Source organism: Drosophila ananassae, chromosome 2R (assembly GCF_017639315.1).
Source record: "Drosophila ananassae strain 14024-0371.13 chromosome 2R, ASM1763931v2, whole genome shotgun sequence".
Classification (NCBI taxonomy): domain Eukaryota; kingdom Metazoa; phylum Arthropoda; class Insecta; order Diptera; family Drosophilidae; genus Drosophila; species Drosophila ananassae.
This window is the reverse complement of record NC_057928.1, coordinates 13,962,953-13,989,421: the sequence shown is the minus strand read 5'-3', so window position 1 is coordinate 13,989,421 and position 26,469 is coordinate 13,962,953. Positions and strand designations below refer to the sequence as shown.

The 26,469-nt window shown below is 38.4% G+C and overlaps 2 protein-coding genes across 5 annotated transcripts; both read left to right on the top strand.

Moving 5' to 3' along the window:
• The first annotated feature begins 1,581 nt into the window (after positions 1-1,581).
• LOC6493331 (shematrin-like protein 1) lies at positions 1,582-2,889 on the top strand. Of its 2 annotated transcripts, XM_014908845.3 has the most exons (4): positions 1,585-1,767; positions 1,821-1,926; positions 2,038-2,289; positions 2,823-2,889. In XM_014908845.3, the coding sequence occupies exons 1-4, from the start codon at positions 1,741-1,743 to the stop codon at positions 2,846-2,848; spliced, it is 411 nt and encodes a 136-aa protein (XP_014764331.1). In that variant the 5' UTR covers positions 1,585-1,740; the 3' UTR covers positions 2,849-2,889. The 2 variants fall into 2 exon arrangements, with proteins under 2 accessions (XP_001957537.1, XP_014764331.1); XM_001957501.4 differs by having other exon boundaries at positions 1,582-1,767; positions 2,038-2,889.
• Positions 2,890-7,927: 5,038 nt separating this feature from the next.
• LOC6493332 (RYamide receptor) lies at positions 7,928-25,032 on the top strand. 3 transcript variants are annotated; one of them, XM_014908846.2, is made up of 8 exons: positions 7,928-8,381; positions 18,977-19,187; positions 19,697-19,899; positions 21,481-21,629; positions 21,703-21,824; positions 21,916-22,142; positions 22,419-22,610; positions 23,838-25,032. In XM_014908846.2, the coding sequence occupies exons 2-8, from the start codon at positions 19,115-19,117 to the stop codon at positions 24,498-24,500; spliced, it is 1,629 nt and encodes a 542-aa protein (XP_014764332.1). In that variant the 5' UTR covers positions 7,928-8,381; positions 18,977-19,114; the 3' UTR covers positions 24,501-25,032. The 3 variants fall into 3 exon arrangements, with proteins under 3 accessions (XP_014764332.1, XP_001957538.1, XP_044570526.1); XM_001957502.4 differs by lacking the exon at positions 7,928-8,381 and adding an exon at positions 10,463-10,481; XM_044714591.1 differs by lacking the exon at positions 7,928-8,381 and adding an exon at positions 13,717-14,002.
• Positions 25,033-26,469: the final 1,437 nt, after the last annotated feature.

The window sequence follows — 26,469 nt, the reverse complement described above, 5'->3', positions numbered from 1 at the left end:
AACAACGGAATTTCTCCTTTCTTAGATGAAAGTAAGTATCCTGTTTTGCTGTTTTGTGCTTTTTTGAAGGACCTACGTCTAGCTCCCCGGAAAATGCCTTGAAATTAGTATAAGCACAAGCAAAGACTGGCAGTGAAGCCAAAGTGAAATTGAGACTTTTGTTTATTCTGTTCTATGCTGATGTGTTTGGTTTCATTTTATTTTGGAATAAACTGGAATTCATTTCAATAAAATACCTGACAGGATAGGTAGTATGAATAGTACCAGACTACGGAAAGCTAAGGTCAATCAATAAGCTTTTAATATAATTAATTAAATTAAAGAAACATATTTGAGGTCCCAAAGCGCTTCGTTCCTCAGAAATGTAATTATCTTGAGAAAGTATTTTATTTAAAAAAAATGTAATGCATAGACAATTTAGTCTTTTAAAGGCACCCACCTTGAGCTAATATGTAACCCAGTTTTGGCCAATTTTATGACTACAAAAAGTCAATAACTGAAGACCTAAAATATTCATACCCAGCCCGCATGCCGCCAAAAAACCCGATACTTTTCACACTTTTGTTTCTTTTCTTTGAGTTGTAAACTCTTCAGTTGGCTTAGCGCTTAACTGGAGGTCAAAACTTAGGTAAAACACAAATAAACTTTCAGATAATTTCCCAATCTTTCCCGTCGCTTGCGAAGAAGATAGACTTTTTATGAATGGAAATATAAACGCTCAAGGTCTTCTGGCTTGTAATGTTTTGGGTTCTGGCAGCGACACTAAACTTATTATCGGTGTGAGGGCGGGTATTATGCAATAGAATAACAGAAAAAGTTAAACAAAGCCAAGAAGACCCAGCGAAGAGTCAAGTAAGTCAAATATTTGGCCGGCAAACTTTCTGTGGATAATTGGAATTATAGATATACTAAACAAGCACGACCTGGGCTCGCATTTCGCGGCTCACAGCGTCCGGCATTCTCATTCATTGGACGATGTCGGCGGAACTTGAAAGAAATTCGATCTGTGAACTTAGGGTAAACATTAAATTTGGTTTATCGGGGCGGGGTTTTTCTCTGTTTCAGTTTCGGTTTCAGTGTGTTTTTTACTTTTGTTTCTGTTTAGATATTTGTGTTTGTTAAAGTTTTTGAAAGGCAAACAGCAAATAGCTAAAATTAAACCCAACTCACGCACTGGCAAGATGAGGCATTTATTTTGTCACCTGCCTCGTGAAATTGAGAATATTACGCGCATTATTAATAATAATACATAATAATAGCGACAGTGGCAGAAAAGGTCTCTCCTTCCCCAATAACGCTTAGAATAAACAATTTCGAGAACTGTTTAGGGCTGGATAGCATCTCGAGTCTGCAACTCTTTGAAGTTTCCCATTTGGTGAGCAAAAGTTTCTCGTTCGGCCGTCACAACGTGTCGTATGAGTAATAAAACCGAGCTTGGCTTCTAAGTGAGATACAAAAAAGTGGGAGGCTTTGTTTTTTGTCTGTTGGCTTGTGGTGTTGTTTTAGCTTCGGTTTGTTTGTTTCGGCAACGTCGACAGCGACTTCACTTGAGCGTAGCAACTCAGCCGGAAAATGAAAAATATAAATTGGCCTCTCGTCTGAGAAACAGAATTATTTAACGTCCAACAATCGTGGCAAGCAGTTGTCTTGGTTTCAAAGCTCCTTTACCATAAAGTCTGTCATTCCGCCGGTTTGAAATTGTTTCCTGTCGATAAGTTTAAAAATAGTAAAACACCAAATATGCTCATCAAGCTGTTTATGCTAATGGTGAGTGCTCCCAATCGCATCCAATTTGTGTGACATCCAAAGCCTCTTTCCAGCTGGCCGTATCCGGAGTGTGGAGTGCCATCCTGCCGGAAAATCAGGTGGCAACAGCGGCCAGGACAACGACAGGAGACTTGGACACGGCTGCCACATCCGCCAAGTGTAAGTAGGGGGAATACATGCCACCGGGGGTGGGGGCTTAGAACGCAATGAATCTTAATCACAATCATAATGAAAGGTTAATATTTCATCATAAATCTTTTATACTTTTAGTGCTCAATCTGTTTGGCTCAGGATATCCCAACTATGGTTATAACTACAATCGACCCAGCAATGGCTACTATCCCAGCTATCCCAGCTATGGCTCTTCCAACTACTATCCTAACACCGGGTATTATGGATCCTCAAATGTCTATTCCAGCCAAGGATATGTCCCCAACAATTACTACTCCGGAAGCAGCAGTTACTATCCCACCACGAATATCCTGGGCACCCAAGGATACGGCGGCTATGGCGGTTATGGAGGTAATGGCGGTTTGAGGCAGTACTCGGGCTACTGGCAGCGGGACTATCAAGGCCAGAGGAATCGTGGATATGGCTACTACAGCGATACAGATCGCTATGGACTGCCTCAATCCAGGAATCGATCCTATGGCTCTTACTCCTATCGAGGCTATGACTAAACTCCATGTGCTTTGTGTTTGTGTCGCTTGTTATTGCCTTTTTGTTACAGCTTTTTAACCCCCAACCCCGACTAATAATAAAACCAAAATTTGTAACTCAATTGCTACTAACTTGATGTGTAACCTGTCGCTTCTGCTTTGCGCGTAATTAATTTGCTTCTAGGTTACATTCAAATTACCTGCGGACACGCCCAATTGCACCCACAAATCTGTCCATTTGTCATTCGTTCATATTCCAGATGCTCTCTGTGTTGTGCTTCTGTGTCTGGCTGTGTACTTTGGAAGCTTCGGCCCAAAAGTTGGCTTCCAATTTCGGTTGCTAGCTGGCCCGTCGCGTTGCCAACTTTCTGAATATATATTGTTCTTTCATTGCAGGCTATGTGCGCACGACTTATGGCTAATACAGTCATTGGCGAAGACCGTCTCAAGAACTTAACCAAATGTCACGCTCCGGCACGCAGCCGGCAAATATAACACAAAAAATCGTAAAACTTATATATTCGCAATTTATTAGGCAACATCAAATCACAACCAGCACAATAACCTCCCCCAGTGGGATATATTTTTGGAGACCCACTTCAACTGCACCGCACTCGGCACTCGGTTTCAAGTTTTGATGTTTTTGCGGGGGCGACAAAGTCTCCAGCATCTCCAGCTACTAAGTCTTAAAACTTAACTTTAAAAGTCATGTTTATGTTTTCCCCTTCGACGCGACTGCCATTTCTTACCAACTCGTAAATGCAGTAAAGTAAACTTTTGGCCAGAATTTTCCGAGCCGGCGGAAACCCTCGGAAAAGTGCACCTCCTACAACATGAGAGCATGTGCTGAGGGCAATTTGTGATAAGCTAATAGATTTCCCTTGTTAAAATAAAGCAACATTTTTGCACAAATTTATGCGTGGCCATAAGAAAATTAATTAAGCTGAATGGAGCTGTGGAAAATTCTCCCCACTAAACATTTTAAAGTCTGCTTAAGAAAAATAATCAACAGAAAAGTGAGCTGTGAGCTGCTCCGGCCAACAAACTTAAAAGAAAATATTTGTAAAATTTTGGAAGATTTTTCATTTCTTTAAAGCAAAACATTAAAGCCAATTCAAAACCATTCCCTTGTTTAAAATTATACAAAATGATAATTAAAATTGTGCTCTGGTATTTTTTTTATTTCTCTAACACATGACATGCCAAAAATTCCAAATAGAATTCCTACCCATAATGGATACTGGAAAAATTTCCGTTCATATGTACAATCAGTGCGTTTTTTAATCTACTAAATAGACTTGTATTTGCTTATTCACTCGTATTTGACTCTTTTCGGTTGGTTCCACTGAATGCGCTGCTTCCTTCCGTGCAGCCATAAAAATACAAAACAATACACCGACGCAGCCAAGAATAAGAGATGATAGGAACAGATACAGATATAAAACCTTATGGGTGAATACGAAGTACAAACATTTCATAAAGAATTTTTTTTCTGCCTCAAATTTATCTCAAAATTGTTTAGAACACATTCACACAAACAGATAGAAGTCTCTGGTCATTAAAGTGAACAAATTATGATCAAATGGAATTGAAAGAATATGTTTCGCCTTTATTTTGTTTTGGTCTTAATTTATTTCTATTTCTACTGTTTATTATTGCTCTGCTCTGCTCTACATTAAAGGCAAATAAAAATAATTAAGCTGCGCGAGCCACGATAAATATAAATAAAGAAAAACCGATAAAAATATTGGCCCAACGGGGAAAATGGAATTATTTATTTGCCGAGCGGCTTGGATTAAATGCCGCATCACGCGTTGAAATCTAATGTTAACAACATTTTAATTAACGGACCAGCAACGGCGGATTCAGTGACAATAAATACACCAACAAATAATGCAAAAATTATTGCATATAATTGCTGGGGGGGATATTGAACAAATGAGCACCGCGTCAGTTTGTTCGTAGCAAATATTTGTCCGGGCGTTAAATTACGAAAATAAAATTGCAATTTGAGTCGCCGGAGGGTCATGAGAAATAAGCTAAATAAATTTAAACTTTTCTTCCCAAAGTAAAAGGGTCAAGCCAAGTTAAAGTTGGGAAATTTTGGTTTAACTTAAAATTCCATCAAGTCGGTCAGTCGGAAAAACCTACCAGAGAATCAGCTTTTCGTCACGTTCTTATCGTTTGGGGAAAGTGTTTCCCCTTCTTGCGGAAAATGGGGCAACTTTTTCATTGAAGTTCATAATTTGCCACAGCTGCTGTTGCAATCCAAAACTAAACACCAAGTGTGGTAATTGCGTGAAGACTCTTGTGGATCTTTTGGCGCAAATTGTGTGCCAAGGTGGTCCAAATAATTGTGGAAGAACTTTGTCCTGCTTAGCCAAACAGATTTTCTTTCTCGAAAGTTTTCCCTTTCACGCTGTTCAATGGAACAAGACTTTGCTTTCAACTAGAAAAATAGAGGTTTCTCCGGGTATCTATTAAAAACAGTGGCATGTTTTAAATTAAATTGAAAAAATTTGATGCCCTAGTGGATAATAGACAGCAGCTTGCCCAAAAGGATAAGCATGGTATTGGTTTTCGCAGAACAAAAAGGTCAAAGGTCTTCTCTTAAATTTATTTTTACCCCATACGTCATCTTCTCGGCTTGGCATCTGCAGTGCGAAAAGGGTTTGTCTTGAATCAATTTGGGATAATGGAGTTATTCAACAATGTGCTTGGCCTTAAAGTAAGGCTTTATTTAAATTATTAAATACATAAAATAGAATAAATAAAGTGAATTTTCTAATAAAAGGATCCATTTCACTATCAAGTTTAAAGGCAATTTAATAGACCTTTATTTTTAAAGGCTTACTTAAAAATACCAACACCAACAAAATGGAGACTTTTATTATCAATTTATCAATATGCTAAATAATAATTAGATGCCTTTTTTTGGGGCGTTGCAAAATTCTACGCCAAATTATATACGATATGGCAAAAAACTCGCTTTCGTCTGGCTTTGTCTTAATCGTGCTTTTTCGGCCAACTTGATATAGTCTTTGTGTCGCCTCTTAAAGCGAGTTCATTATATGGCATGCTTAACTAATTAGCACCTGTACAGGCGCCACGTGCTTCAGATTTAATATGTTTCTCAAATATCACAATGTAAGGCAGTCCAAAGATCATAAAACCTGCACTGTTCGGGGCGAAATAGGGAACACTAATATGGTTGACTGATTTGAATCATAAATTTTGGTCCGATGAGCAAACAAATGCAAAACCCTAGGGCCCAGACTAATGATAAGTTTAGCACGTGTCGACGGAAGGAAGCCAGACTATAAATGATTCAAAATCATTATCAAATCGCATTTTGTTTTGTTTGTGTTTTCCATTAACAGAAAACAAGAGAAAATGAGATAGACGGAGCGGGTAAGCAATAAACGGAGTGTGTATAATACGGAGGAGTGGTGTGGGTCGAGTGGGGGCTATCTGGCCGATGGCATCGATTTAAGCCATGTTATTTATTACAGATAAATCAAAACAAATCGTTTGTTAACATTCGCCATTTGCATCGAAACGGAACTCATGCATAAATGCATTTTATTATATGCGTAAAAAATGTAACCCAAACAAAAGGCCTGAGAACTGAATTAAGGGGAATCCGAAATGGATAAACCACAATTCGGGCATTTTCATTCAATTCGTGTTCGTATTCAGGAAAAGTGGAGAGCCCATAAAAAAAACACTTCCCAAGTCAAATAATCAAACAGCCAAGCCAAAAGCCAAAGCCAGACAGGTAAATCAATCAACTCTCTGTATACACATAAAAATAAATAAAAAAAAGTCTAGAATTAAAGAATCTTCAGTATTTATCTTGGGTTTTAATGATACTCGACGATGCCAAAATTTAAAAATTTAATTTAAATGCCCTACTGACTAGGCTCTGAAATCAGTACAGAGTAAAATAGAATGCACTGAGGTAGTAATTTAATTAATTAAAGAAATTAACAGAGTTCGGCCGCGCAAGACCCGTTTGATCCAGTCTGTAAGCAAAAAGTTTTCTAGTCCCAATGATAATGTGAATTTAGTTAAATTAGTTTGTATTTCATTCAATTCGCACTCGAGTACTAATGGACGCCACGATTCCAGGGGCTCGGAATCTGTTTCAATAACAATCTTAAGTAAGTGAGATAGATTTCCAATGTTTGTAGGTAATTTTAATCGAAGCTATTCATTGTAGATTTTCTGTTTGGCAATAAGGAGGCTCAAATATCAAATTTAAGTGATTGAATGGCAATTAAATATGTGTTCATTTTATAAAATTTATATTTAAAGCTTAATCTACTTGAGTAATATAATATTCTAGGATTGGAATATAATATTTAAAGACTACTGAAGAGAGTTTTTGTTAAATCTTGTTAGCCTTCTTACATTTAACCTGAGCTGGTCTTGGCCAAATCTTATTTTGCGTTTGCCGGCAAACTCATTTGCTTCGGGCTTGTCTGCCTATCTAAAAAAGGAAAAAAAACAATCGCACTTGGTTATACGGACCCCTAAGGTGGGTCATTGATGGCCATTGTCTTGCATGTGTAGGTCCTGATGAGCCTTTTGTCCTTACAATCAGTTTAAAAAGGCCCCTGAAGAACTCGCTTGAGTTGGATTTGGCTTAAAGAGATAGATAGTTAAAATTTAAAGGAAATTGAATAACAAACTCTGGTGGACTGCGATGAAATATGAAATATTGGGTAGACAAATATCATACAAATACAGGAAAAGCTCAATTAGTGGTAGATATTTGGTTACAAGTAAGCACATGTAAGTAATAGGTATAAAAACAAAATAATATATACATATATATTATGTAAAGGAAACCTTTTAGTCCCTTTAAATGTTAATTACTTAGTCTGCCTCAGTGCCCTTCAACAAATCCACCATTTAACTACAATTAACCCGGCTAACAATTACAAAACCAGGTCGAGACTGTCTGGTCCTCACAGAGTCTAGGGAAAGGGGAAAACTCCACTAGAAATCCACTTAATTCAATATGAAATGGTAATTACCGATTCAACAAAATACAGGCAGTGAAACTTTCACTTATCTGTATCAATTTTGTTGTGGGGGAGGCAATAAAGGGTCTTGCTGTTGTCGATTCTGTTTTGAGGTGGGTGGCAGGCATAATCAGTAAACAAATACTCGAGTATACAGAGTGAAACAGTCGAGACACGCCCAGACTCCCAGCTGAATTGGCGTTGGATTTTTTATGGATTTATATTAACAGCGCCACAAAAGAAGGCAAATTGATTAAGATTTCTTTTGGGGCTGCACCTGAGTTTTTTGGTCGTGTCATTCGCAACTTCTGACGTATGCGTATTCTTGGCCCGGCATTTTAGATAAAAAAAGTGACTGGAAGATGGTGTGTGTGCGCGCGCCTGCCCCTCTTTGTATCGGTGTGTGTGCGAGTGTACGGGAATCAATAGAAGCCGGCACGCAAAAAAAAAATTCCAAAATTAACAGCCTGCCTGCCGAGCAGCCATTGCCATCAGTTGGCTCTGGGAGCTTTTATCGTGCGGTTGTGGGCTCGCGATCGAAAAACTGTATCAAAAATATATTAAACTGTTTGCTCGACAAAATTCACGCGAATTTATTCGACATTCATTAGCCAGCTAGCGACTAATCGCGATTATCTCCCAAAAAAAATCTAAAAAATTAATACACAGAAAAAGTGCATAAAACGGTTGAAATATTATTTAGAAATTAATTTCTCGGTGCTGCTATCTAATTGTACGAGTTTAAATAAACACAGATACAATTTTGTTTGCTCGGTTGCTGATTATGGCCGTTAAGCAAATGACCGCGGAGTCAATAGAGAAATAACCAGAAGGCTAATTGCATTGGACGGGAAAATGAGAATTCATTAATTAATTACGGAACGCATTTAAATCCATCGGAAGAGTAATTAATTTATTGTACACGGTGAGTAGTGCATCCATAAAACGATTCACAAACGGGTATCCACAAAAAATGGGACTTTAATTGTAATTTTAATTTCATTAAAAAAGTATTTAATTCACACGCTGTAAGCATATTAAAAAGTTTGAAAAGCGACGGGAGCCGATGACAGGCCATTTGATTGGTGCTCTCGCATGAATAAACAAATAAAAAATCTATTAAAACCGCTTACACTATGACCATTTGTTTGGCAATTGAACAATTTAAGCGTTCTCCCATTCAGACAGTAAATTTTTGTTGTCTGTGAAATTTATCAATGAAATTTTAGCATCCAATCGACGATACATCACGTGGCAGACTGATATACCAAAGAATACAAAGTATTTTGTTTGTTTGCGGTAATCAAATAGTTTAGGTTTGTGCTTAATTCATTTGCAATGGAATTTCCAATGAAAACTATTTGCTTCTTTTAGTTTTTGTTCTGGTTTATTCTCCGGAATGACAATGCCAAAAATGCCTTTGCCCAGCATTCGTGCAATCATTGAGCATTACAAGTGGCGGATATACTATGACATTTTCTTTAAACTCTTTGGATTTTAATGTTACTTTCTAGCAGATGGGAATTTGCCTCCTCTCACAACTTTGATGCCTTAAGTTTCCTGACATATTTTCCGCCTCAAACTTTAAGAAAGTTTTCTTCCTTTGTGATGTTCCCAGCGACTGTGAAAATTAATTACAGAACGCTGGGGTTGGTATTATTACAGGTGCGACACGCAAGGCCTTGGTAAGAAAATTAGCCAGCTAATAGGGAAAGAGGAAGATAATAAACAACAGTAACCACCTCAAGGATGTCGACACCCCTTTCACAGCTTCCGTTTCTCAGGAAGAACAACAAGAAAACAGATCATTTTCATACATTAGACGACTAACCGAAGGAGCCGGGAAACCCTCCTAATGAGTTTCATTTTATTTATTTGTCTATCAAAGGGCATACTTTTCGTGTTTTATGAGGAAAAAGCCAACATGAAATACAAGAAATTGAGGTGACAAAACACAAAAGAACAAATGGCATTTTCCTGTTTGTCTTGTACTTTCAGAAAGCGAATGTCAAAATTAAGAAATATAGCTCTTAAATTTCCTCTCATCCTTCTTACGTACAATAGGAAATTTTTGGCTTTTAATTGTCAGACCACTAATTAGTTATGATGCCAGATAATGACCTCCTGGTTGGGCCAAAGTGTTTGATTTAATATATTTAGCTCAGGTTGTCTTCAGCTTGCCGCGGATATCGCATAACCAAATTAATTATTCTTGTATCCTTGGAGCTTAAAGGCCGGGAAGGGCTGTGAAAATAATCGCGCAATAATCCCATGCCACATTTTCGAATTGCGTAGGCTTATTATTTTTGTATTTTTTCATTATGCAGTGGACTGAGCTGGAAAAGTTATAATAATGTAGCAAAAATAATCAGTGGACATGGAGCGATTTAATTTGCATAAAATTAAAGCGCTTCGTATAGTCTACTTATGAGCGTTGAGTATGCGATATCTCTGCTGATGGCTCGTTTTTTCAAAGAAACTGTTTTGAGACATTCAACATTCCTGGGAATTCAAGCCTTTGGAGGGCTTTTCACGGATTCATACACATTTTCACATTTTTCATCGACTTTGTTTCGATATTGTTATTGCTTCCTTTTCAGGCCACACATTCTGCCAGCAGCAGGACGTTGTCATTTAAAAATCCTTCGTGAACTTTACATCTGTTGCAGTGCCTCTACATCCTTGCATCGTTTAATTGGACCCCTGGGACGGGGGACTGCTCTTCTTTGTTGGCTTTGTGTCCCACCTTTGTGATTGTCATTGTTGGCCCGAAAAGGTCAAGGAACAGTTGGAATTCGTAATGGCACATTGTATTAGCGACGAATGCCTGCTCAAAAATTAGCTCAAATTGTGCAAAGGGAATTCAATTGAAAGAAACTCGACTTAAGATTCTTCACAAAGGGTCATTGTACGGCTTGGATCCAGATGTTTCGGGTAATTAAGAAGTTTTTCGCCTTTCGGTCATTGAGGACATGTGAAGGGGCCTATCGCGCAAGTTTAAAGAACTTTTAAGTGCGAAGAACTTGTAAGTACTATTGTGCTCTTAAATTCCACTTGAAAACTTTTCTAACACTTTCTATTTACTTTGTGTCGCTTTATGGCTTAAGTTTTAAAGTGTAGGATGTGGAACTTAAAACGGAAATTTTTTAAACATTTTGTTGCTGCTCTCTTAAGGCCACACAAGCATGAATTTTTTTTAATGTATTTTTCTGGCAGCGCAAAATCAACATAGCCTTTTTGTGCGTTCTTTAATGTATCCTCCTATTATTTAATGTCTGTTCTCGTGCTTCCGTTTGTCATACTCCTGTATGCCAACTCCTCATGCCAACACGTTTTTAGCCACGTAAATATTTCTTGTTCAGTTTCTTTCAGCTTGTTGACTTTTATTGAAAAACTGTCATTTTTCGCTTTCTGTTTTCAGCAAGCAGGTCTCCCTGACCCCCAAAAGAAAACATCACGAGCAATGCAAATTTTCCACCCTTGTTTTCGCAAGTCCCTACTGGAAAATGTCTCCTCTAGATTGGTTGTGGGGGAAGGACAAAGCGAAAGTAATATGGCAATTATTTGCAAATCTTTGTCATTTTTTTCTTCAGGGATAAATGCTTTTATTATCGAATAGAAAGCATCTTTGTCGCGTAAATTTTGCATAAATATTTCTATTTTTAGCGAAATGGAAATGTTGGCAAGTGAATTTTCCCGATTTTCTCTTAAAGTTTTTGATTGTCATTTTCTTGAAGGACTTGGAAGTGTTAGCTGAATTGAAGACAAAATAAAGGTCAATGAAGGTTTGAGGAGCAATTAAATCAGGACAATTGTAAGGAAATGGAGAATACTCAAGCCAGATAATGCAAATGTCAGTTACCAGAGAATTTCTGCTGGATGGCTTAAAATAATAGCTAAATGATTTTAAAGGTCAAAGTTTCATTAATTATCAAGCTCCAATTATTAAATTAAAATCCATCTTAGAATTCATTATAAGCCAGAAACCAATTTCAATTAAATTATTAATTTGTAACGAACTATTTTTGGGCCAGCCAGTTTATTAACAACCACAATTTCAGACAATTTTTGGTTTTGTGATCATTTGTCCGTTATAAATAATTCATGCTGGTTTACAAGAGCCAAGGACTACCATATCAATTACGACGTATATCTTCAACGACTTTCATTAGGGACATGACTTGCTGGAAATAAACACATCAATCAGGTCAAGACAGTCCCGGGCCAGAAGTTCTATTAATATTTATAACACTTGGACAGCAATTAGTGGGTCTGAATATTTTTACGGGGACAGTTTATTCAACGAACTGACAATTGACAGAGATATTTGTTTCTTTTTCTTTGCCGGAGTCTGAAGTTGGACATACTCCGCGGGGATTGAACCTGTGGGTCGTTACGTGAGATGTCCGATTAGATGTGGGATTCTCTCCGGGCGTCCTTTATCCTTTTTACGTCCAAAAAACGTGTAAATGGAGAGCGTTCGCTTGTATGCCATTTATGTGCATTTATATGTGCTGATTAACTTGATTTAGGTCTGTCATTGGTATCACAGTCCCTTAACTGGAATGTCTGGCGGGTCCCCTTTGGAAGCTCCTCAAGAGAAGTGCTGTGAACTGTGAGTGAGTGAAATTAAATGCACTTCAATTGCTTCATCGATTGCCAAGTGATGCAAGTAATGCCTTGGCTGGATATGCAAATATTCCAAGCCGAGAAAATCTGCTTGAGTCAAAATACTCAAATCGAATGGGTTTTAAGAATCGTTTGCCCTATCAACGAACCATATCTTAAATTAATTAGGATACTGCCTACAACCTGATTGAAAGCTGTTGTCCAATGTGGGACAAGTGCTTGAGCGTAAGCAAAATTATCGACAAAATACGACAGGAATATTGCCTATTTTCGAGTTTGGCTGCTTCGTTTGACTTACACATAGAAAGGCCATTTATTCTGGAGTGTGGTAGTCTCATGCTGAGTGAGCATGAAATGAAATCAATTTCTTTATAAGCCGAAATATGTTTCAATCCAAAAAGCACACTTAAACGAAATCAGTTACGCCCATTTTGCACCTGTCAGGCGTCAATATTGTTTGCCAAGTCAAAATCTAACGAACATGAGAAGGACAGGTTGCCAAACACCCAAAAAGGTAATAACAATTTTGCAATTTGGAGCGAATGGCTGATTACATGATTGCCAATTCATGACTCTAGGACTTTCAGTCTGGACACAAAAAAAAATATCCCTGAATTTTAAATCAAATCTAGAAGAACCCCTTTTCTGTAAGTTTTCCTTTCATTTTTGTGGGTTCTTTGAACCCCAAACACTTGGGAATTTAATTAAGAAATCATGTCTTTTTTTTAGAAGATTTCACATATTAACGAGCTGCCAAAAAACGTGATCTGCTTATGAAATCTCGACCAAAAGCCAGAAGTGCACACGTGTGGCAAACTTTTTCTCAACCATGTACCCCAAAATGTTCCCCAAAATTATTAAGTCTTCGAGTTCAGGGAAATAGGATGAATATTTTCATTCGTGACGAAGATTTGCTAATTGCAGCCATCAAATGTCTGACAGGCTTGCCAATTTGATTTGTCAACTTATGAGTTGACAACCCCCATGCCGAGTCTTATTTTGAATGAGCACTTTTCAGATTATCTGCTTTCAATTTCCGCCACATTTTCCGCTGAATTTGCATATATTTATCTTGGCCAAGAAGTAAAAAATTCACAAATTGTTGGCATTTGTGTTCCTTTTAGTCAGCATGATGTGTAATTTAATTCCCATTCAGGAAACGCGGGCGTGCCACAAAAGGTGCAAGCCTGAGTGGGTCCTGTGTGCGCAGTCATTTGGGTTTAGTAAGCTCCTGGCTGGCAGAATGTCAAGGTGTCGGCCAACGTTAAATCAGATGACATGGAAAAGCCCTGATGAGTGGAAAACTGAACGAATAATCCAAGTTTTCGGCCGAATAATACGAAAAACTCTCCTTAATGGCTAACTAATTTACCTCTTAATATTTTATTAGAATAAACTTCGCTGGCGGAATGAAGAACAAAATCATAATTCGGTTATTACATTTTTTTTATTTAGGTCTTTAAGGTTTTGGCGAAACGTGTTCGATGGCCCACAAGTTTGAAGTGCAACTTGTTGTGTTTTGACGCTCCCTCAAGATTCCCGAAAGCCCCGCATATCCTTGAATATCCTTCGGCCAGCAGCCGTTTCGCTTTCTTTGCCGATTCGGCCTGGCTTCGTTTTCGGGCTCGTATGCGTGTTGCCAACAGTTCAACAGTTGTTCGGCCCGAAGAATCCTGGCCTGCTGCCAACAGTTGATAACGAGAACTCACGCGGCCTGGTTGCCGCCTCCAGTGAAAGTGAATTCGGCAAAAAGCGAACGCCACAAAAGGACTCTATCGCCTCGAGAATTTAATTAGAATTTCACACGAAAAGTTGATTGCCTCCCAGGGCATATTTCGGCAATTAAGCAGTGAACTAAAATGAAACTACTCGTACATTTCGATTAATATAGCTCGAAGCTAGCTCGGCTGCCAGGAAGTGCGTTCAGGATTTTTGTTTTCCCACAGCACCTGCGGTTAATATTCACACATTATGGTTATAACCTTTTTTGAATATATATATTCATTTATATTTAATGAGCAACGTTATTTGAGGGGTATTTAGATAAGGTCCCCTTTGAAACGAATAAACAAAAGATTGGATTGAACATATTAAATTAATACAAGAAAATAACATAATAAAAAAAGTTCGCCACTCGTTTACTCCTTTATGGGCTTTTTATTTTGTCTAGGCTCTATTTTATTGGATTATAGTTGAAGTGGGAGTTGATCACGTGATGAGTTATTAAAAGGCGGCCCATAAAGTGTTGAAGTGATAACGTTACAGAATAACCATTGTGGCTTAAATTAATTCAAGATTTTAATGTTATATTAAAAAATGAGGAGTTTCCCAACCTCCATTCTTTTGGCGATCAGTTAAGGACCAACTTGGATATGAAAAAATAATTAAAAGAAAATAAGGAAAGTAAATAAAATAAAAACAATTGTTTCAATTGCTTTGGGAAAAAATAAAAAGAAGTAGAAGAAAACAAGTAGGATTGGGCAGGTATCTTACTCCCAAAGCAATTGCTAGATAATTTATAAATCGGATAATAAAAAAAAAAAGTAAAAGAATATAAGGAAAGAAGGATGACAGAATTGTAAATGCCGAAAACCGAAAGACAAGGCACGTCGTTATTTAAAAATAAAAAATATTTCGGAAGATCTTAAGTAAAATTAGTAAAGCGAATAAATTTAAGAATATATTCCCCGCCTTTTTTGTGTTTTTTTGTTTAGCGATTCGTAAAACTTTGCCTTAAAACAAAAAATAAATAAAAATAAATAAAATAAGGAAAGAAGGATGTCAAGGAGGCTCGGACAGGTATCTTACTCCCAAAGCGATTGCTAGATAATATATAAATCGGATAATAGAAATAAAAAGTAAATGAAAATAAGGAAAGAAGGATGTCAAGGAGGATCGGACAGGTATTTTACTCCCAAAGCGATTGCTAGATAATAAGTAAATTGGATTTAGCGATATTGAATCCTTTAGTGGATTAACGAGTGGTTCGTAAAACTTAGCCTTAAAACAAAAAATAAATAAAAATAAAGAAAATAAGGAAAGAAGGATGTCAAGGAGGATCGGACAGGTATCTTACTCCCAAAGCGATTGCTAGATAATATATAAATCAGATAGTAAAAATAAAAAGTAAAAGAAAATAAGGAAAGAAGGATGACAGAATCGTAACTGCTGAAAACCGAAAAATATGGCAAATCATCAATAAAAATAAAAAATATCTCTGAAGATGATCTCTACTCTGGATGCCAAGTATAGCGACTGCACATCTTGACGAATTAAATGAAGTAAAATAAGTAATATAAAAAATTAAATAAAAGAAAATAAAAATGTTTTTGTGTGAAATTAAAATAGATGTTTACACATTGTCGGCCAGAGGCAGACTGAGCTCTGGAAATATTTTCACAGAGGTCTCCAGACTTTCTGAAAAGAAAGGCCTACTAAGTCAGAAAAAATTTTAATAACATAAATCCTAAGGTTACTCTGATGTTATTTCTGTTGCTATGGAAACGGGCTACTGGTATAAAAAGGAGTTACATTTCCATTACAAAATTAAGAAGAGTTAACGGTTATTAATTTAAAAACAAAGTCCATGATATCGTAGCTTTATACGATATCTTAAATAACAAAGCAAAGTGAAAGGAATGCCCAATTAACTTCTTTATTAACTGGCATCTCTGTTACACATTTTTATGAGCCACGTGTCCTAGGAAACAAGACACCTAGCCTAACTTTTAAGGGCCGTCTTGTCTGTTTGCCAAAATGAAGTCCCATGCTTCCATTGCGGGCAAAAAGGCAATCGCTGTTCAAAACCTAATTGTGTTATTAATTTTGAAAGATTTAAGCTTTGCCTAATTTTGGGCAAGTTTTTGGGAAAGGAGAGAGGGCATAGGCCAAGCAAAACAGCGCCGCAAATTGGCAGGATATTACGCAAACAATTTCAAAGGACCAGCGACCATAATGACAGGCACTTAACATGGACCCTTGATGGACACTTCTGGATGAGATAGTCAAGGGCGTTGGTGGAAAATGTGAAAAAGATTCCACCCGGTTGAACGATGGGCCGACAGTCAAATCAGCGGAAATACTTCAGCCTCTTTTCCTTTGGGAGAGTATTTTCTCAAGTGCTTTCAACAGAATTTAAAATTTTCGGGGCGGACAATCCTTTTGGGTCAGCGATTGGGGAAAAAGCACTTTATCTTGCTCGGCACAAATTATGTATTAAGTGCTCAAAAATCATTTACCTTCGAAATCAAATATAATGAATTTTTAATTGATTTTCCTTGGGGACGAGCAGGCAAGTGGCCTTAAGCTGGAAATTTAATAAAATGTGATGAAGTGTTTTCGATTTCGGACTCACTTTCAGATGAAAATGTCTGAGCAATAATTACGCAAGAAAAAAGGAAAGATAGGAAGTTCAATAGAACAGATAAGGAATAAGGTCTTTTCACCTTTGTGACACCTTTCCAAAAATAACCATCTTAATTGCAATCATCACGAAATAGATAATATTTTATTCAAATAACGACTAGACACCTGAATACATGGAACCCAAAAGCGCAATCAAACCAGAAACCGTAAAAATCCAAGTCTCCGCAAAGTTCAGGCTTAGAACCAAAAGTCCGAAGGCATTGTAAACAAAAGGACAAACAGAGCCCAAAAAAATTACATGCTCCATTCTTAAGCTTCTACTTGGCCCTGAACCTCACGAACCTCGGAGAAAATAAAAAAATGTGTATAAATAGATTACACTTTGAAAAATGTGATATTCTATAGTCCTATTCCCTATTTCCTAGTTTGTTTTTCATATGTATTATAGACTTGCTAAAAAGGATTTAGTTTCTTAAATTTTGTTCCAGTGCACATTTACGATTTTATTGGACAAGTTGTCTTTCCCTTTTATTTTTTTCATTAAAAGCCCACAGCCCTCGGCCTTAGCAATGCGATGGCCTAAGCCTTGCCATAATGCGTCTGTTGTGTCTTGGCTTATGTGTCGTATGCGCAATGTTTGGTGTTATTTAAAAGGACCATGTCGTGGGTGGGACATTGTCATACTACATTGTTGCCAATTCGGTGGCCCGCCTGTTTTGTGCTGTTCCTGTTGCCGGCTAATAAGTATGTTCGCTTTGATGTTGAACGCCCCAATGACGCTCTGATAGGATACACTTTTAATAATATTCGTTGCTTCAACAAAAATTTCTCATTCAACCAAATATTTTTCCCAAAATTTTTGGAGCTCGCACACTTTTAGCAACAGGCATTTATTCATAGCCCCACGTGTATACGATGGAGTCAAAAGTCTGTAAATTTTACAAATTAATGGTTAGGACCTGAACGACGTGGAATCCCTGTTGCTTTGTTCTCGAGTGAACGTCAAGTGGGTTTCAGGGGAAATCTGGCTGCGGAGCAAAAGCAATAGCATCACTTTTCCCGCCAGCTGGATTTTGCCCCCAAAACACACATATACACACACTGAATGAAAGCTTAATGGCCCGAAAATGCTTGCCTCTCAATTAGTTGACCATCGAAACTGATGGCAAACCAGAGTAAAAAAATGTCTCCTTTGACGTTAATTAGAAAATCTCGCCATTTCGCGTGGCTGGACTAATTGCATTTAACGCAAGCAGTATAATCGGATTTTTTCTCTTTGTTGCCAGAAGCTTTACAGAAGCTATTACTGAAGAATGTAATTTATTAAAAAGCCAGCAGCAACTACGTTTGCATAGTAAGCCCTCATAACTTAACCACATTTTTTTGATTTTTTGTTTTGGCCTTGACAGCGTTGAACTTTTCTCTTGACAAGGCGCTGACAGAACGAGTTGGCGGTGGTATAGCGGACCACTTACTGCAAATTTGAACAATGAATCGTACTCCCACTAGTTTTCACTTGGAAAATCCTATTAGATCCTAAGCTGGCATATTATCTGTAGCAAGGATGTGGGAGTGATTGTGAGCTTTGGAGCTCCCAAGTAAAATAGGATTACGGCAAATGCTAATTTCGAAGAAAGGTTGCCTCTTATCGAGTTCAGGCCATACTACCTTGGCAAATATTTATCCATACGTTAGGTGGAGAAAAAAAAATAACCAAAAGAATTTAGGAGTGGTTGGGTGCCATAGAATTCAGGGAAACTATTCTGGGAAAAATGTATTCCAGCCTGTCATAAAAGCTATCGTGAAGAATTTTTGCATACTTTTATCGGAAGGGCTTTCCTCTTAAATTCTTAACCATATTGTTGGGAGTTTATGGCCTTTATCCATTGTCTGTTTTGTTATATAAAGGCTTTAACCTTTAAAGTTGAAATTTATAAAAACCAGATTACCAAACTACTCTTTATAAAAGACTATAAAAACATAGTCTGAAAAAAGCCTGAAATCTTTTTTTTACCTAATAAATTAACAAGTCTTGACGTTGTTAACACAATAGAAGATAAATTAACAAGTCGACACAATGTTAACAATTCGATAAATGACCAATTAAACACACAGAGCATCCGATTCTCAGTCATTCATGAAACATTGTTTATTTTTTGTTTGAGAACACCCCACTACGTTGGCGTATATTTTTCGCAATAAAAACATGAAAATATTATTGGGGAAGTAATGGTTTTGATGCGACCGCAGTGAAACCAATTTTATGGAGCTCGGGGCGAAAAGAGGGAATAGAAATGAGTTTGGTGCATTTTTCAATTATACAAAACAAACTTTTCACATCCGACAGCTGACATTTGATTTCACCTGGACCATTAGTCATTTGGCTCTGGGTGGTTGGTAGCTTTGGATTTTATTTATTTTGTCCTGCACTTTTGATATATCTGACCACCTGAAAAGTGGCAGAATTATTTTTCCCCAACTTTCAGACATCTTTAAATTAATGGTTTGCATTTTCCTTTTCTCTAGAATTCATTGTTTCCACATAAGATGAATTGCGACTCATAAACAACAGTTGAAACAAGCTACAATTATAAGGTTTAGCTTCAGGGGGATACTTTCCTCATTAGGATACACCGACTCGCCGAAAAGAATCCATACTGCGCCATGGCAATGGAGCTAATCGAGGACGAATCGCGAGTGGACTTCCTGCCCGGAGCGGAGGAGGAGGCGGAATTTGGTAAGCTGTCCTGTAATCCCTTCCGGGAATAACTCGGGGACACTTGACTTGATATATCATCAATCAAAATATTGACAAGTTTGTTAACGTTTTGACAGTCCGCCTTTAGTGCTTTGATCTTGCATCATTCATGAGTTTTATTTTCAGACCCTGGGGATTAGACATAAAACTGAGTTAGTCGCATGAAATGCGAGAGATGGAAGCTGGGGCAGCTGAAATGAATGCGGAAATTAAATTTTTGAACATTTTTATACCGGGGGAAACCCGAATTTAAGGATATCTCTACCACAATGTTTATATCAATTGTGATTTAATTTCCTTGATGGCTAACTCATTACGGTAATGCCAATCCTGTCCTGTCCTATCCTGACTGACTGACAACTGACACCTGAATTAATCGGGAACTGTCACGCTGGAAGGTTTCACTGACAGAAAAAAGTATAATAATATGTTTAAAGTGTACCAGCCATCGAGCTAAGCCACATACATTTTTTTCAATTTATTTCCAGAACGCCTGTATGCGGCACCCGCTGAGATTGTGGCACTTCTGTCCATTTTCTATGGCGGCATCAGTATTGTGGCTGTCATTGGCAACACCCTGGTCATCTGGGTGGTGGCCACCACCCGACAAATGCGAACGGTTACTAATATGTATATCGCTAATTTGGCCCTCGCCGACGTCATTATTGGCCTATTCTGCATACCATTTCAGGTGAGTTATAGCCACTGTATTTAATTTTACTACTGGTAATTAGGCTGGTTTTATGCAAATTCAAAATGCATTCAATAAATATAATGTATACGCAGTGTTGCACCCGCGAAATGGATTTCGACTCCAATGAGTTTAGTTGCCCGCCGCTGATGATACTTTACGGGCATAAATCAGGTCGGCCATCAGAATTAGCATTAGTTTTCACTTATTTTTGTCATCGAATGGAAAGTGTCTGCCGCACCGCAGGGAATGAGGGACATCAGTTTCCGAATAATCCAGCATCAATTTAATTTCCGGACAGCGAACGCCCACACGGCCCGAATTACAAAATTGGCACAGCCTACACCCGTTGCTGTTTTGGTAATGGAATATTACCTACTTGAAATTTTAATGCGATTTTCGGTTTATGTGTTAATGGGATTAGTATTCGGTATAAGCCACTGGGAATAAAGTGCTAAAAGCCAAGTGAACAATTTTCTCGCCCTGTCTCTAAATTGAGCTCTCGTTTCATATTTTGGTCGGCAGTTTTATGTGAAACTCGGAAAATAATTATTTTGAATAAATAATGATTATTGGCGCCATGCAAAACGCTAATATATATATTTTCCCAGAAAGTTAAGTCTGGGTGGAGTGGTTACCCAAAAACCCCCGAAATTAGAATAAAATAATAGAAATGTTAATTCATTTATGTAAAGTGTTTTCCAAGAATTTTCAGCTTTATGCTGAACACGTTTTAAAGACCGGCCTTCGTCGAAATAAAAATAAAATAATAGATGGGAATTTTGGGCTCCCATAAAGCATGTTTAATTAATCCAGGCTTATCTGTAAACTTGCTTGTTTTCGGTGCAAAATTCTGCAGAATTTTCTTGTTCATTTTAGAGAGTACTTTTAGATGGCTAATTAAACAGGAAAAACTAGTACAAGCTAGCACAAAGGATGACTTTTTGTATAGAAATTTTGTGTAGAAATACTACGGCCTTCAGAAACGCTTTAATATTAAAAATCTGTGCTAGAATATTTTCTGACCTTGATGTGGTAACTATCCAGACATTTCAATTAAGCTCTGTGGAATGTATCTGAAATTTTCCACTCTTGATACCACAATCAAATGGAGCTTTAGTTATGCTACTGTGATAGCCACTGCTACCTACCGCTTACCACAAAGGTCCGCAGCAACCACACCGCTCACGTATTCGCCACCCAAATCAGTGTCAAACAACTCAATGGGGCGGAGATTGCGGCAAATTTAGTTTCCACCATACTGTTGCAAGGGGGAGGGGCACAAACAACACACTCTGCACTGATTCTCCATGTTTGCAGTCCAGTGTCCATTAATGGTATTTAACCTTAGACTTGTGCGGGATTCCATTTTAGGTTGATTTAATCATCGCACATCGCACTGACAAGCACATGCCGCCCTTTCTACTAATATTGTGCACTGAGAAAAATAATAGCTGAAGGATAAAAAAAAGAGAGACTATTTTAACAGAAAATTGTTATACTATATGTACCAAATCAATAATCTGTTTTTAAACACTACTCTTATTGCATATTTTTAATACAAACACTTTTTCTGTGTAGTTCCAGGCTGCCCTGTTGCAGAGTTGGAATTTGCCGTGGTTCATGTGCAGCTTCTGCCCCTTCGTCCAGGCACTGAGTGTCAACGTTTCGGTTTTCACTTTGACCGCCATCGCCATCGATCGCCATCGGGCCATCATCAATCCACTGAGGTAAGACCCCATTATGAACACGTCCGATTGAGCTCCGGAATCATTAAAAACCGTCGTTCGCTTTCGTATGCAGGGCACGACCTACCAAGTTCATATCAAAGTTCATAATTGCTGGTATTTGGCTGCTGGCCCTCCTGTTTGCGGTGCCGTTTGCAATTGCGTTTCGTGTAGAGGAGCTGACCGAAAGGTTTCGTGGTAAGTCAATACTATTTTCTAGGATTGAATGCCAGCGCGCGACCTCATCAAACTAATTTTGCATTTATTGAAAACCAAAAACAATTCACAGAGGATAATGAGACTTTTAACATGACGAGACCGTTCTGTATGAACAAGAACCTATCGGATGATCAACTGCAAACATTTCGCTATACCCTGGTCTTTGTGCAGTATCTGGTTCCCTTTTGTGTAATCAGCTTTGTCTACATCCAAATGGCGGTGCGATTGTGGGGCACGAGGGCCCCGGGCAATGCCCAGGATTCGCGGGATATAACCCTGTTGAAAAACAAAAAAAAGGTGAGAATATTGACAGAGTGTGCCAAATAAATGCAAAATAAATTGGAAAAAGTGAAAATAGATATTTTACTTTACTGACTCAATTAAAATATTTGTTACTTCTAACTAACAAAACCTCACCTGCCCATAAAACTTTTAAAACTAATTATGAAATTATTCTACGAGCATTCAAAAAAAGTTTTTTAATTTCCCAACATTCGCGAAAACTTTTCTCTGCCTGTTGCAAAAATTAAAATCCGGCCGCACTTTAATTTCCTCTCTTTCTGTTCCGGCCAGGTCATTAAAATGCTGATCATCGTGGTCGTTATCTTTGGCCTTTGCTGGCTGCCGCTGCAACTCTATAATATTCTCTATGTGACGATACCGGAAATCAACGACTACCATTTCATTAGCATCGTCTGGTTCTGCTGCGACTGGCTGGCCATGAGCAATAGCTGCTACAATCCCTTTATTTATGGCATCTACAACGTAAGTTGGCCCAAATGGCAATGATGATTTGGCTCGATTTGTTTATGGAGTGTTGAGTTTACATTTCCCAGTCTGACATTTGATTGGTGTCCTCCTTTTTCCCTAGTTATCCCGTAGGGACACATTTTGTGGCAGGACAATCTCATAACACAGAGCTAAAGAGCAAGGGGGATTGTTTTGGGACTCTAGGCCATGTCGGGTTAGTTTTGTGGCATGTAAAGCGTTTCAGTTTAATGTACACAAGGTTAATAAAGTTTTGTTGCAGTAGAGTCTATATTATAGTCATTCAAAGTGTGGATAAACATAAAATCCTTTTGAGCTTCTATCAGAAAATTAATAAGCTCATAAATTGAAAGGAAAGAAATACCAATAACTCATCTCGCTTCATTTCACTTTTAGCTTCCCATCAATCGATTTATTTACTGACTTCTTTTTTTAATATTCCTTATGATTCCTTCCTTATGATTTATAAGCATCTGCGCAGCTTTCATCTAAAAATAAATTACATCTTACTTTGCAGAAAATGTTCCACTCGAAAATCGCTGACACAAATAGAAAGAAACTTTGTCAAAGCTAATTAAAACAACGTCCTAGCGAAGCCAATGAGCAAACACCTACTGTCTGAGCCGCGGAATCTGGCAAGCCGCAAATTTTATCCAAATCCACAAGAATCCTCGCTATGTCAAAGTGGCGAATCGTGAAAATCGAAGAAAAAAAGGCCCAAAGGCTGTTTGCTTTGACACTTAAATTGTCTGTAAAAAATAGATTGAGAGCCGGAGATCTGTGAGAGCTCGTAAACTTTTCCTTTGGGGTGTGCGTGAAAACTTTGTCAACAAATATTCTATTTTACTGTCAGCAGAGACAAATGCCATTTGCTTATGGCTGAGTGGGAGTTGGAAAGGGAGGTAAAGGAAGGACGTTTGGGCCACATTCATTAGTCTACAAACAGATGCCTTCGCCTGTGGCAGGTTTTGCTTTTGTTTTTTCCTGGAAATGTTTTGCCTCTCCAATATACTTTTTTAATTAACCCAAAAGTAGACCGAAAGTTCGATTTTAGCCAAGTGGAACAGTGACAGTGAAAAAAATACTGATACGTGGGAGATTGTTTTAAACAAAATAGAAAGAAGGAGGCACCATACCTGAAATATACCTGAAATAAGCTCCCTACTTCATATTAAAAATGCTTTAAAAATTGCTTTCTAACTGTTCCTTTTTCTCCCTGTGCAGGAGAAGTTCAAGCGCGAATTCAATAAACGCTTCGCCGCCTGCTTCTGCAAGTTCCAAACCAGCCTGGATGCCCACGAAAGGACCTTCTCGATGCACACGCGTGCCAGCTCCATAAGGTCGACCTACGCCAACTCCTCGATGCGCATCCGAAGTAATCTCTTTGGGACAGGTCGCGGTGGCATTAACAACGGCAAGAACGGCCTGCACTTGCCACGGAATGGGCTTTCTGGCAATAACGGTAGTGCGGCAACGAGTGGTGTATTTAACGGTAGCCAGAACAATGGCCACGGGCAGCATCACCACCAAAGCGTGGTTACCTTTGCAGCACAGAACTCCGGCCCAGGTGTTCACGGGCAGACCATGCCACCATGGCGCCGGAACAACTTTAAGCCCCTCCATCCGAACGTCATTGAATGCGAAGATGACATGGCTCTCATGGAAATGCCATCGACGACGCCGCCCAGCGAGGAGATGGCGGTCAGTACCGCCACGGGAGTCCAATTGGCCCTGCTCAGCAGGGAGAGTTCGAGTTGCATCTGCGAACAGGAGTTTGGCAGCCAGACGGAGTGCGACGGTACCTGCATCCTGAGCGAAGTCTCCCGGGTCCATTTGCCGCCAACCGGTACTGGCTCGATGGGAAAAGCCCTCTGGCAGCCTCTATAAATAAACTGAAAAAAGGAAAATAATAATGTAGAGTGATTTAAGTTAGCTCTGTGATTTCGTCTTAATGAATTGTGATGGCAAGTCCCCTGGATGATGGATGGACGATTGCATGACTCGAAGGATTTGTATTGATTGGGTGTGAATGCTGGTCGTGAGCCATGTACAGTATTATAATTACTTAATATATTGTCGAGATAACTTCGAGAAGCGTTCCTTAAAGCACAATACCATTTGTTTGTCGTTCTTTCAAAGCCAAAATTCACCAAATCAAACCTGGAATAAGTATTAAACTAAGCACCTGAAATCAATTAAGTAGCATTACATTAAATTATTGAGATAGTTGTTAAATGAAAATCCGATTATGTATTAAAACCCTGGCACATATACGGTGTATGTATGCAAATTAAATGTACAATATTTGTCATAAAAAGAAGGAAACAAAAAATCTGAAAGGCTAATTAATGTAATTATTATTGTATTAAATTACCAAATGAAAACGAATAAACTTTTCGAGTCATTAAGCACAAACCGATGCAAAATATGAGCATTTTCCTCTTTTGTTTAAATTACATTCCAGGACAATTAACATTTGTTATGTATTGTCATAAATTGCATTAAAAAAAGTTAAAATGGCCTCCCATTTCCGCTCCATCTCCCGGAATTTTGAATAAACTGCCGTGGTCAGCTTTTTGGTTGCTGGTTTTAGTATTTTTCTTCATCTATGGAGCGAGATCTACTTGGATTTTATAAGAATTTTTACTCAAGTAGAGGAAGCTTAAACCGATGCGGCTTAGCGGAGACGCAAACCGGAAATGGCCAGTTGAAAGCCCAAGATGGTCGGAAAGCTTTCGAGTGGGTTGCGGGAGAAGCGTAGACTTGAAAAAGCTTTAACCCTTGGTAGGTGATGGATTTTTTGGTAGAGTTTTCTTGGGCAGTGAATTAGGAATGGCTTGGAGATAAGCTCGATGTAGCTTTATATTTTTAAAAATCAGTTCCGGTTGCTGTTTCCAAAAAGATTCACCATTTATCAGATGGGAGTTGCCATTAATATCCAATTTAAAACATCATTCAACTAATTAAACCTAATAACCCATCGATTTTGTGGTTTTAATTTATTTGATGACCCTCTCTCCTTATTTACTATCCCGTAAATAATTTAAATATAAGCCCTTTAAAATGTGGTGTGGCATAATCCCGCAACATGGTCCTGCAACAAGCAACTCCCCAACTGTCACCCCACTGCCAGTGCAAACAAAGACAGACTGGTCATGTGGCCGATGACAATTGCCAACAAAAATATATATATGACGGCTGCAACAACAACCACAACTGTGTCACGCAATGAGGCATTAGTATTTCTCTGTGTGTATTGGTGTCTGTGCCGCACACTTGCACCTCATTTTTCGTCTGCAATCAAACAGCATATGGTGCCCCATGGAAGGGGACACGCGATGTACGGGAAGGACCAACTGTGGCAGTGCGGAATATGGTAACACACACACACACATACACAGACACAGATGTGGAAACATGTCGGCACACATTCTGGCTTAAACCAAGTTAGAAGGACACATGGTCAAATGGCAGCCGCATTGGCTGTTGATAATTGAATAATTAACATTGTTTAAAATGGCTCAACAAGCGGACGCCATCCAGCCCAAACGAGTGACAGAGACATGCCGATTTCCCCTCCCACTTCCACCTTCCGTGATGTTGCGCCAGACATCCGGCGGGCAGGTCATCAGGTCAAATGCAACCGCAATGTCAGCCAGACCAGTACATATAAACATAGCACATGTCTATATATAGGTAGAGGGATATATTGAAAAGGAGTGCACACGCAAATCGACATAGAATAATTGGGTTAGAATAGCTCATATTTATATAATTGACATACGGTGGGAAAATCCTTACGATATATGAGTGGCATTTATTGATTAAAATCCAACTTTTAACCACTTTTAAATTG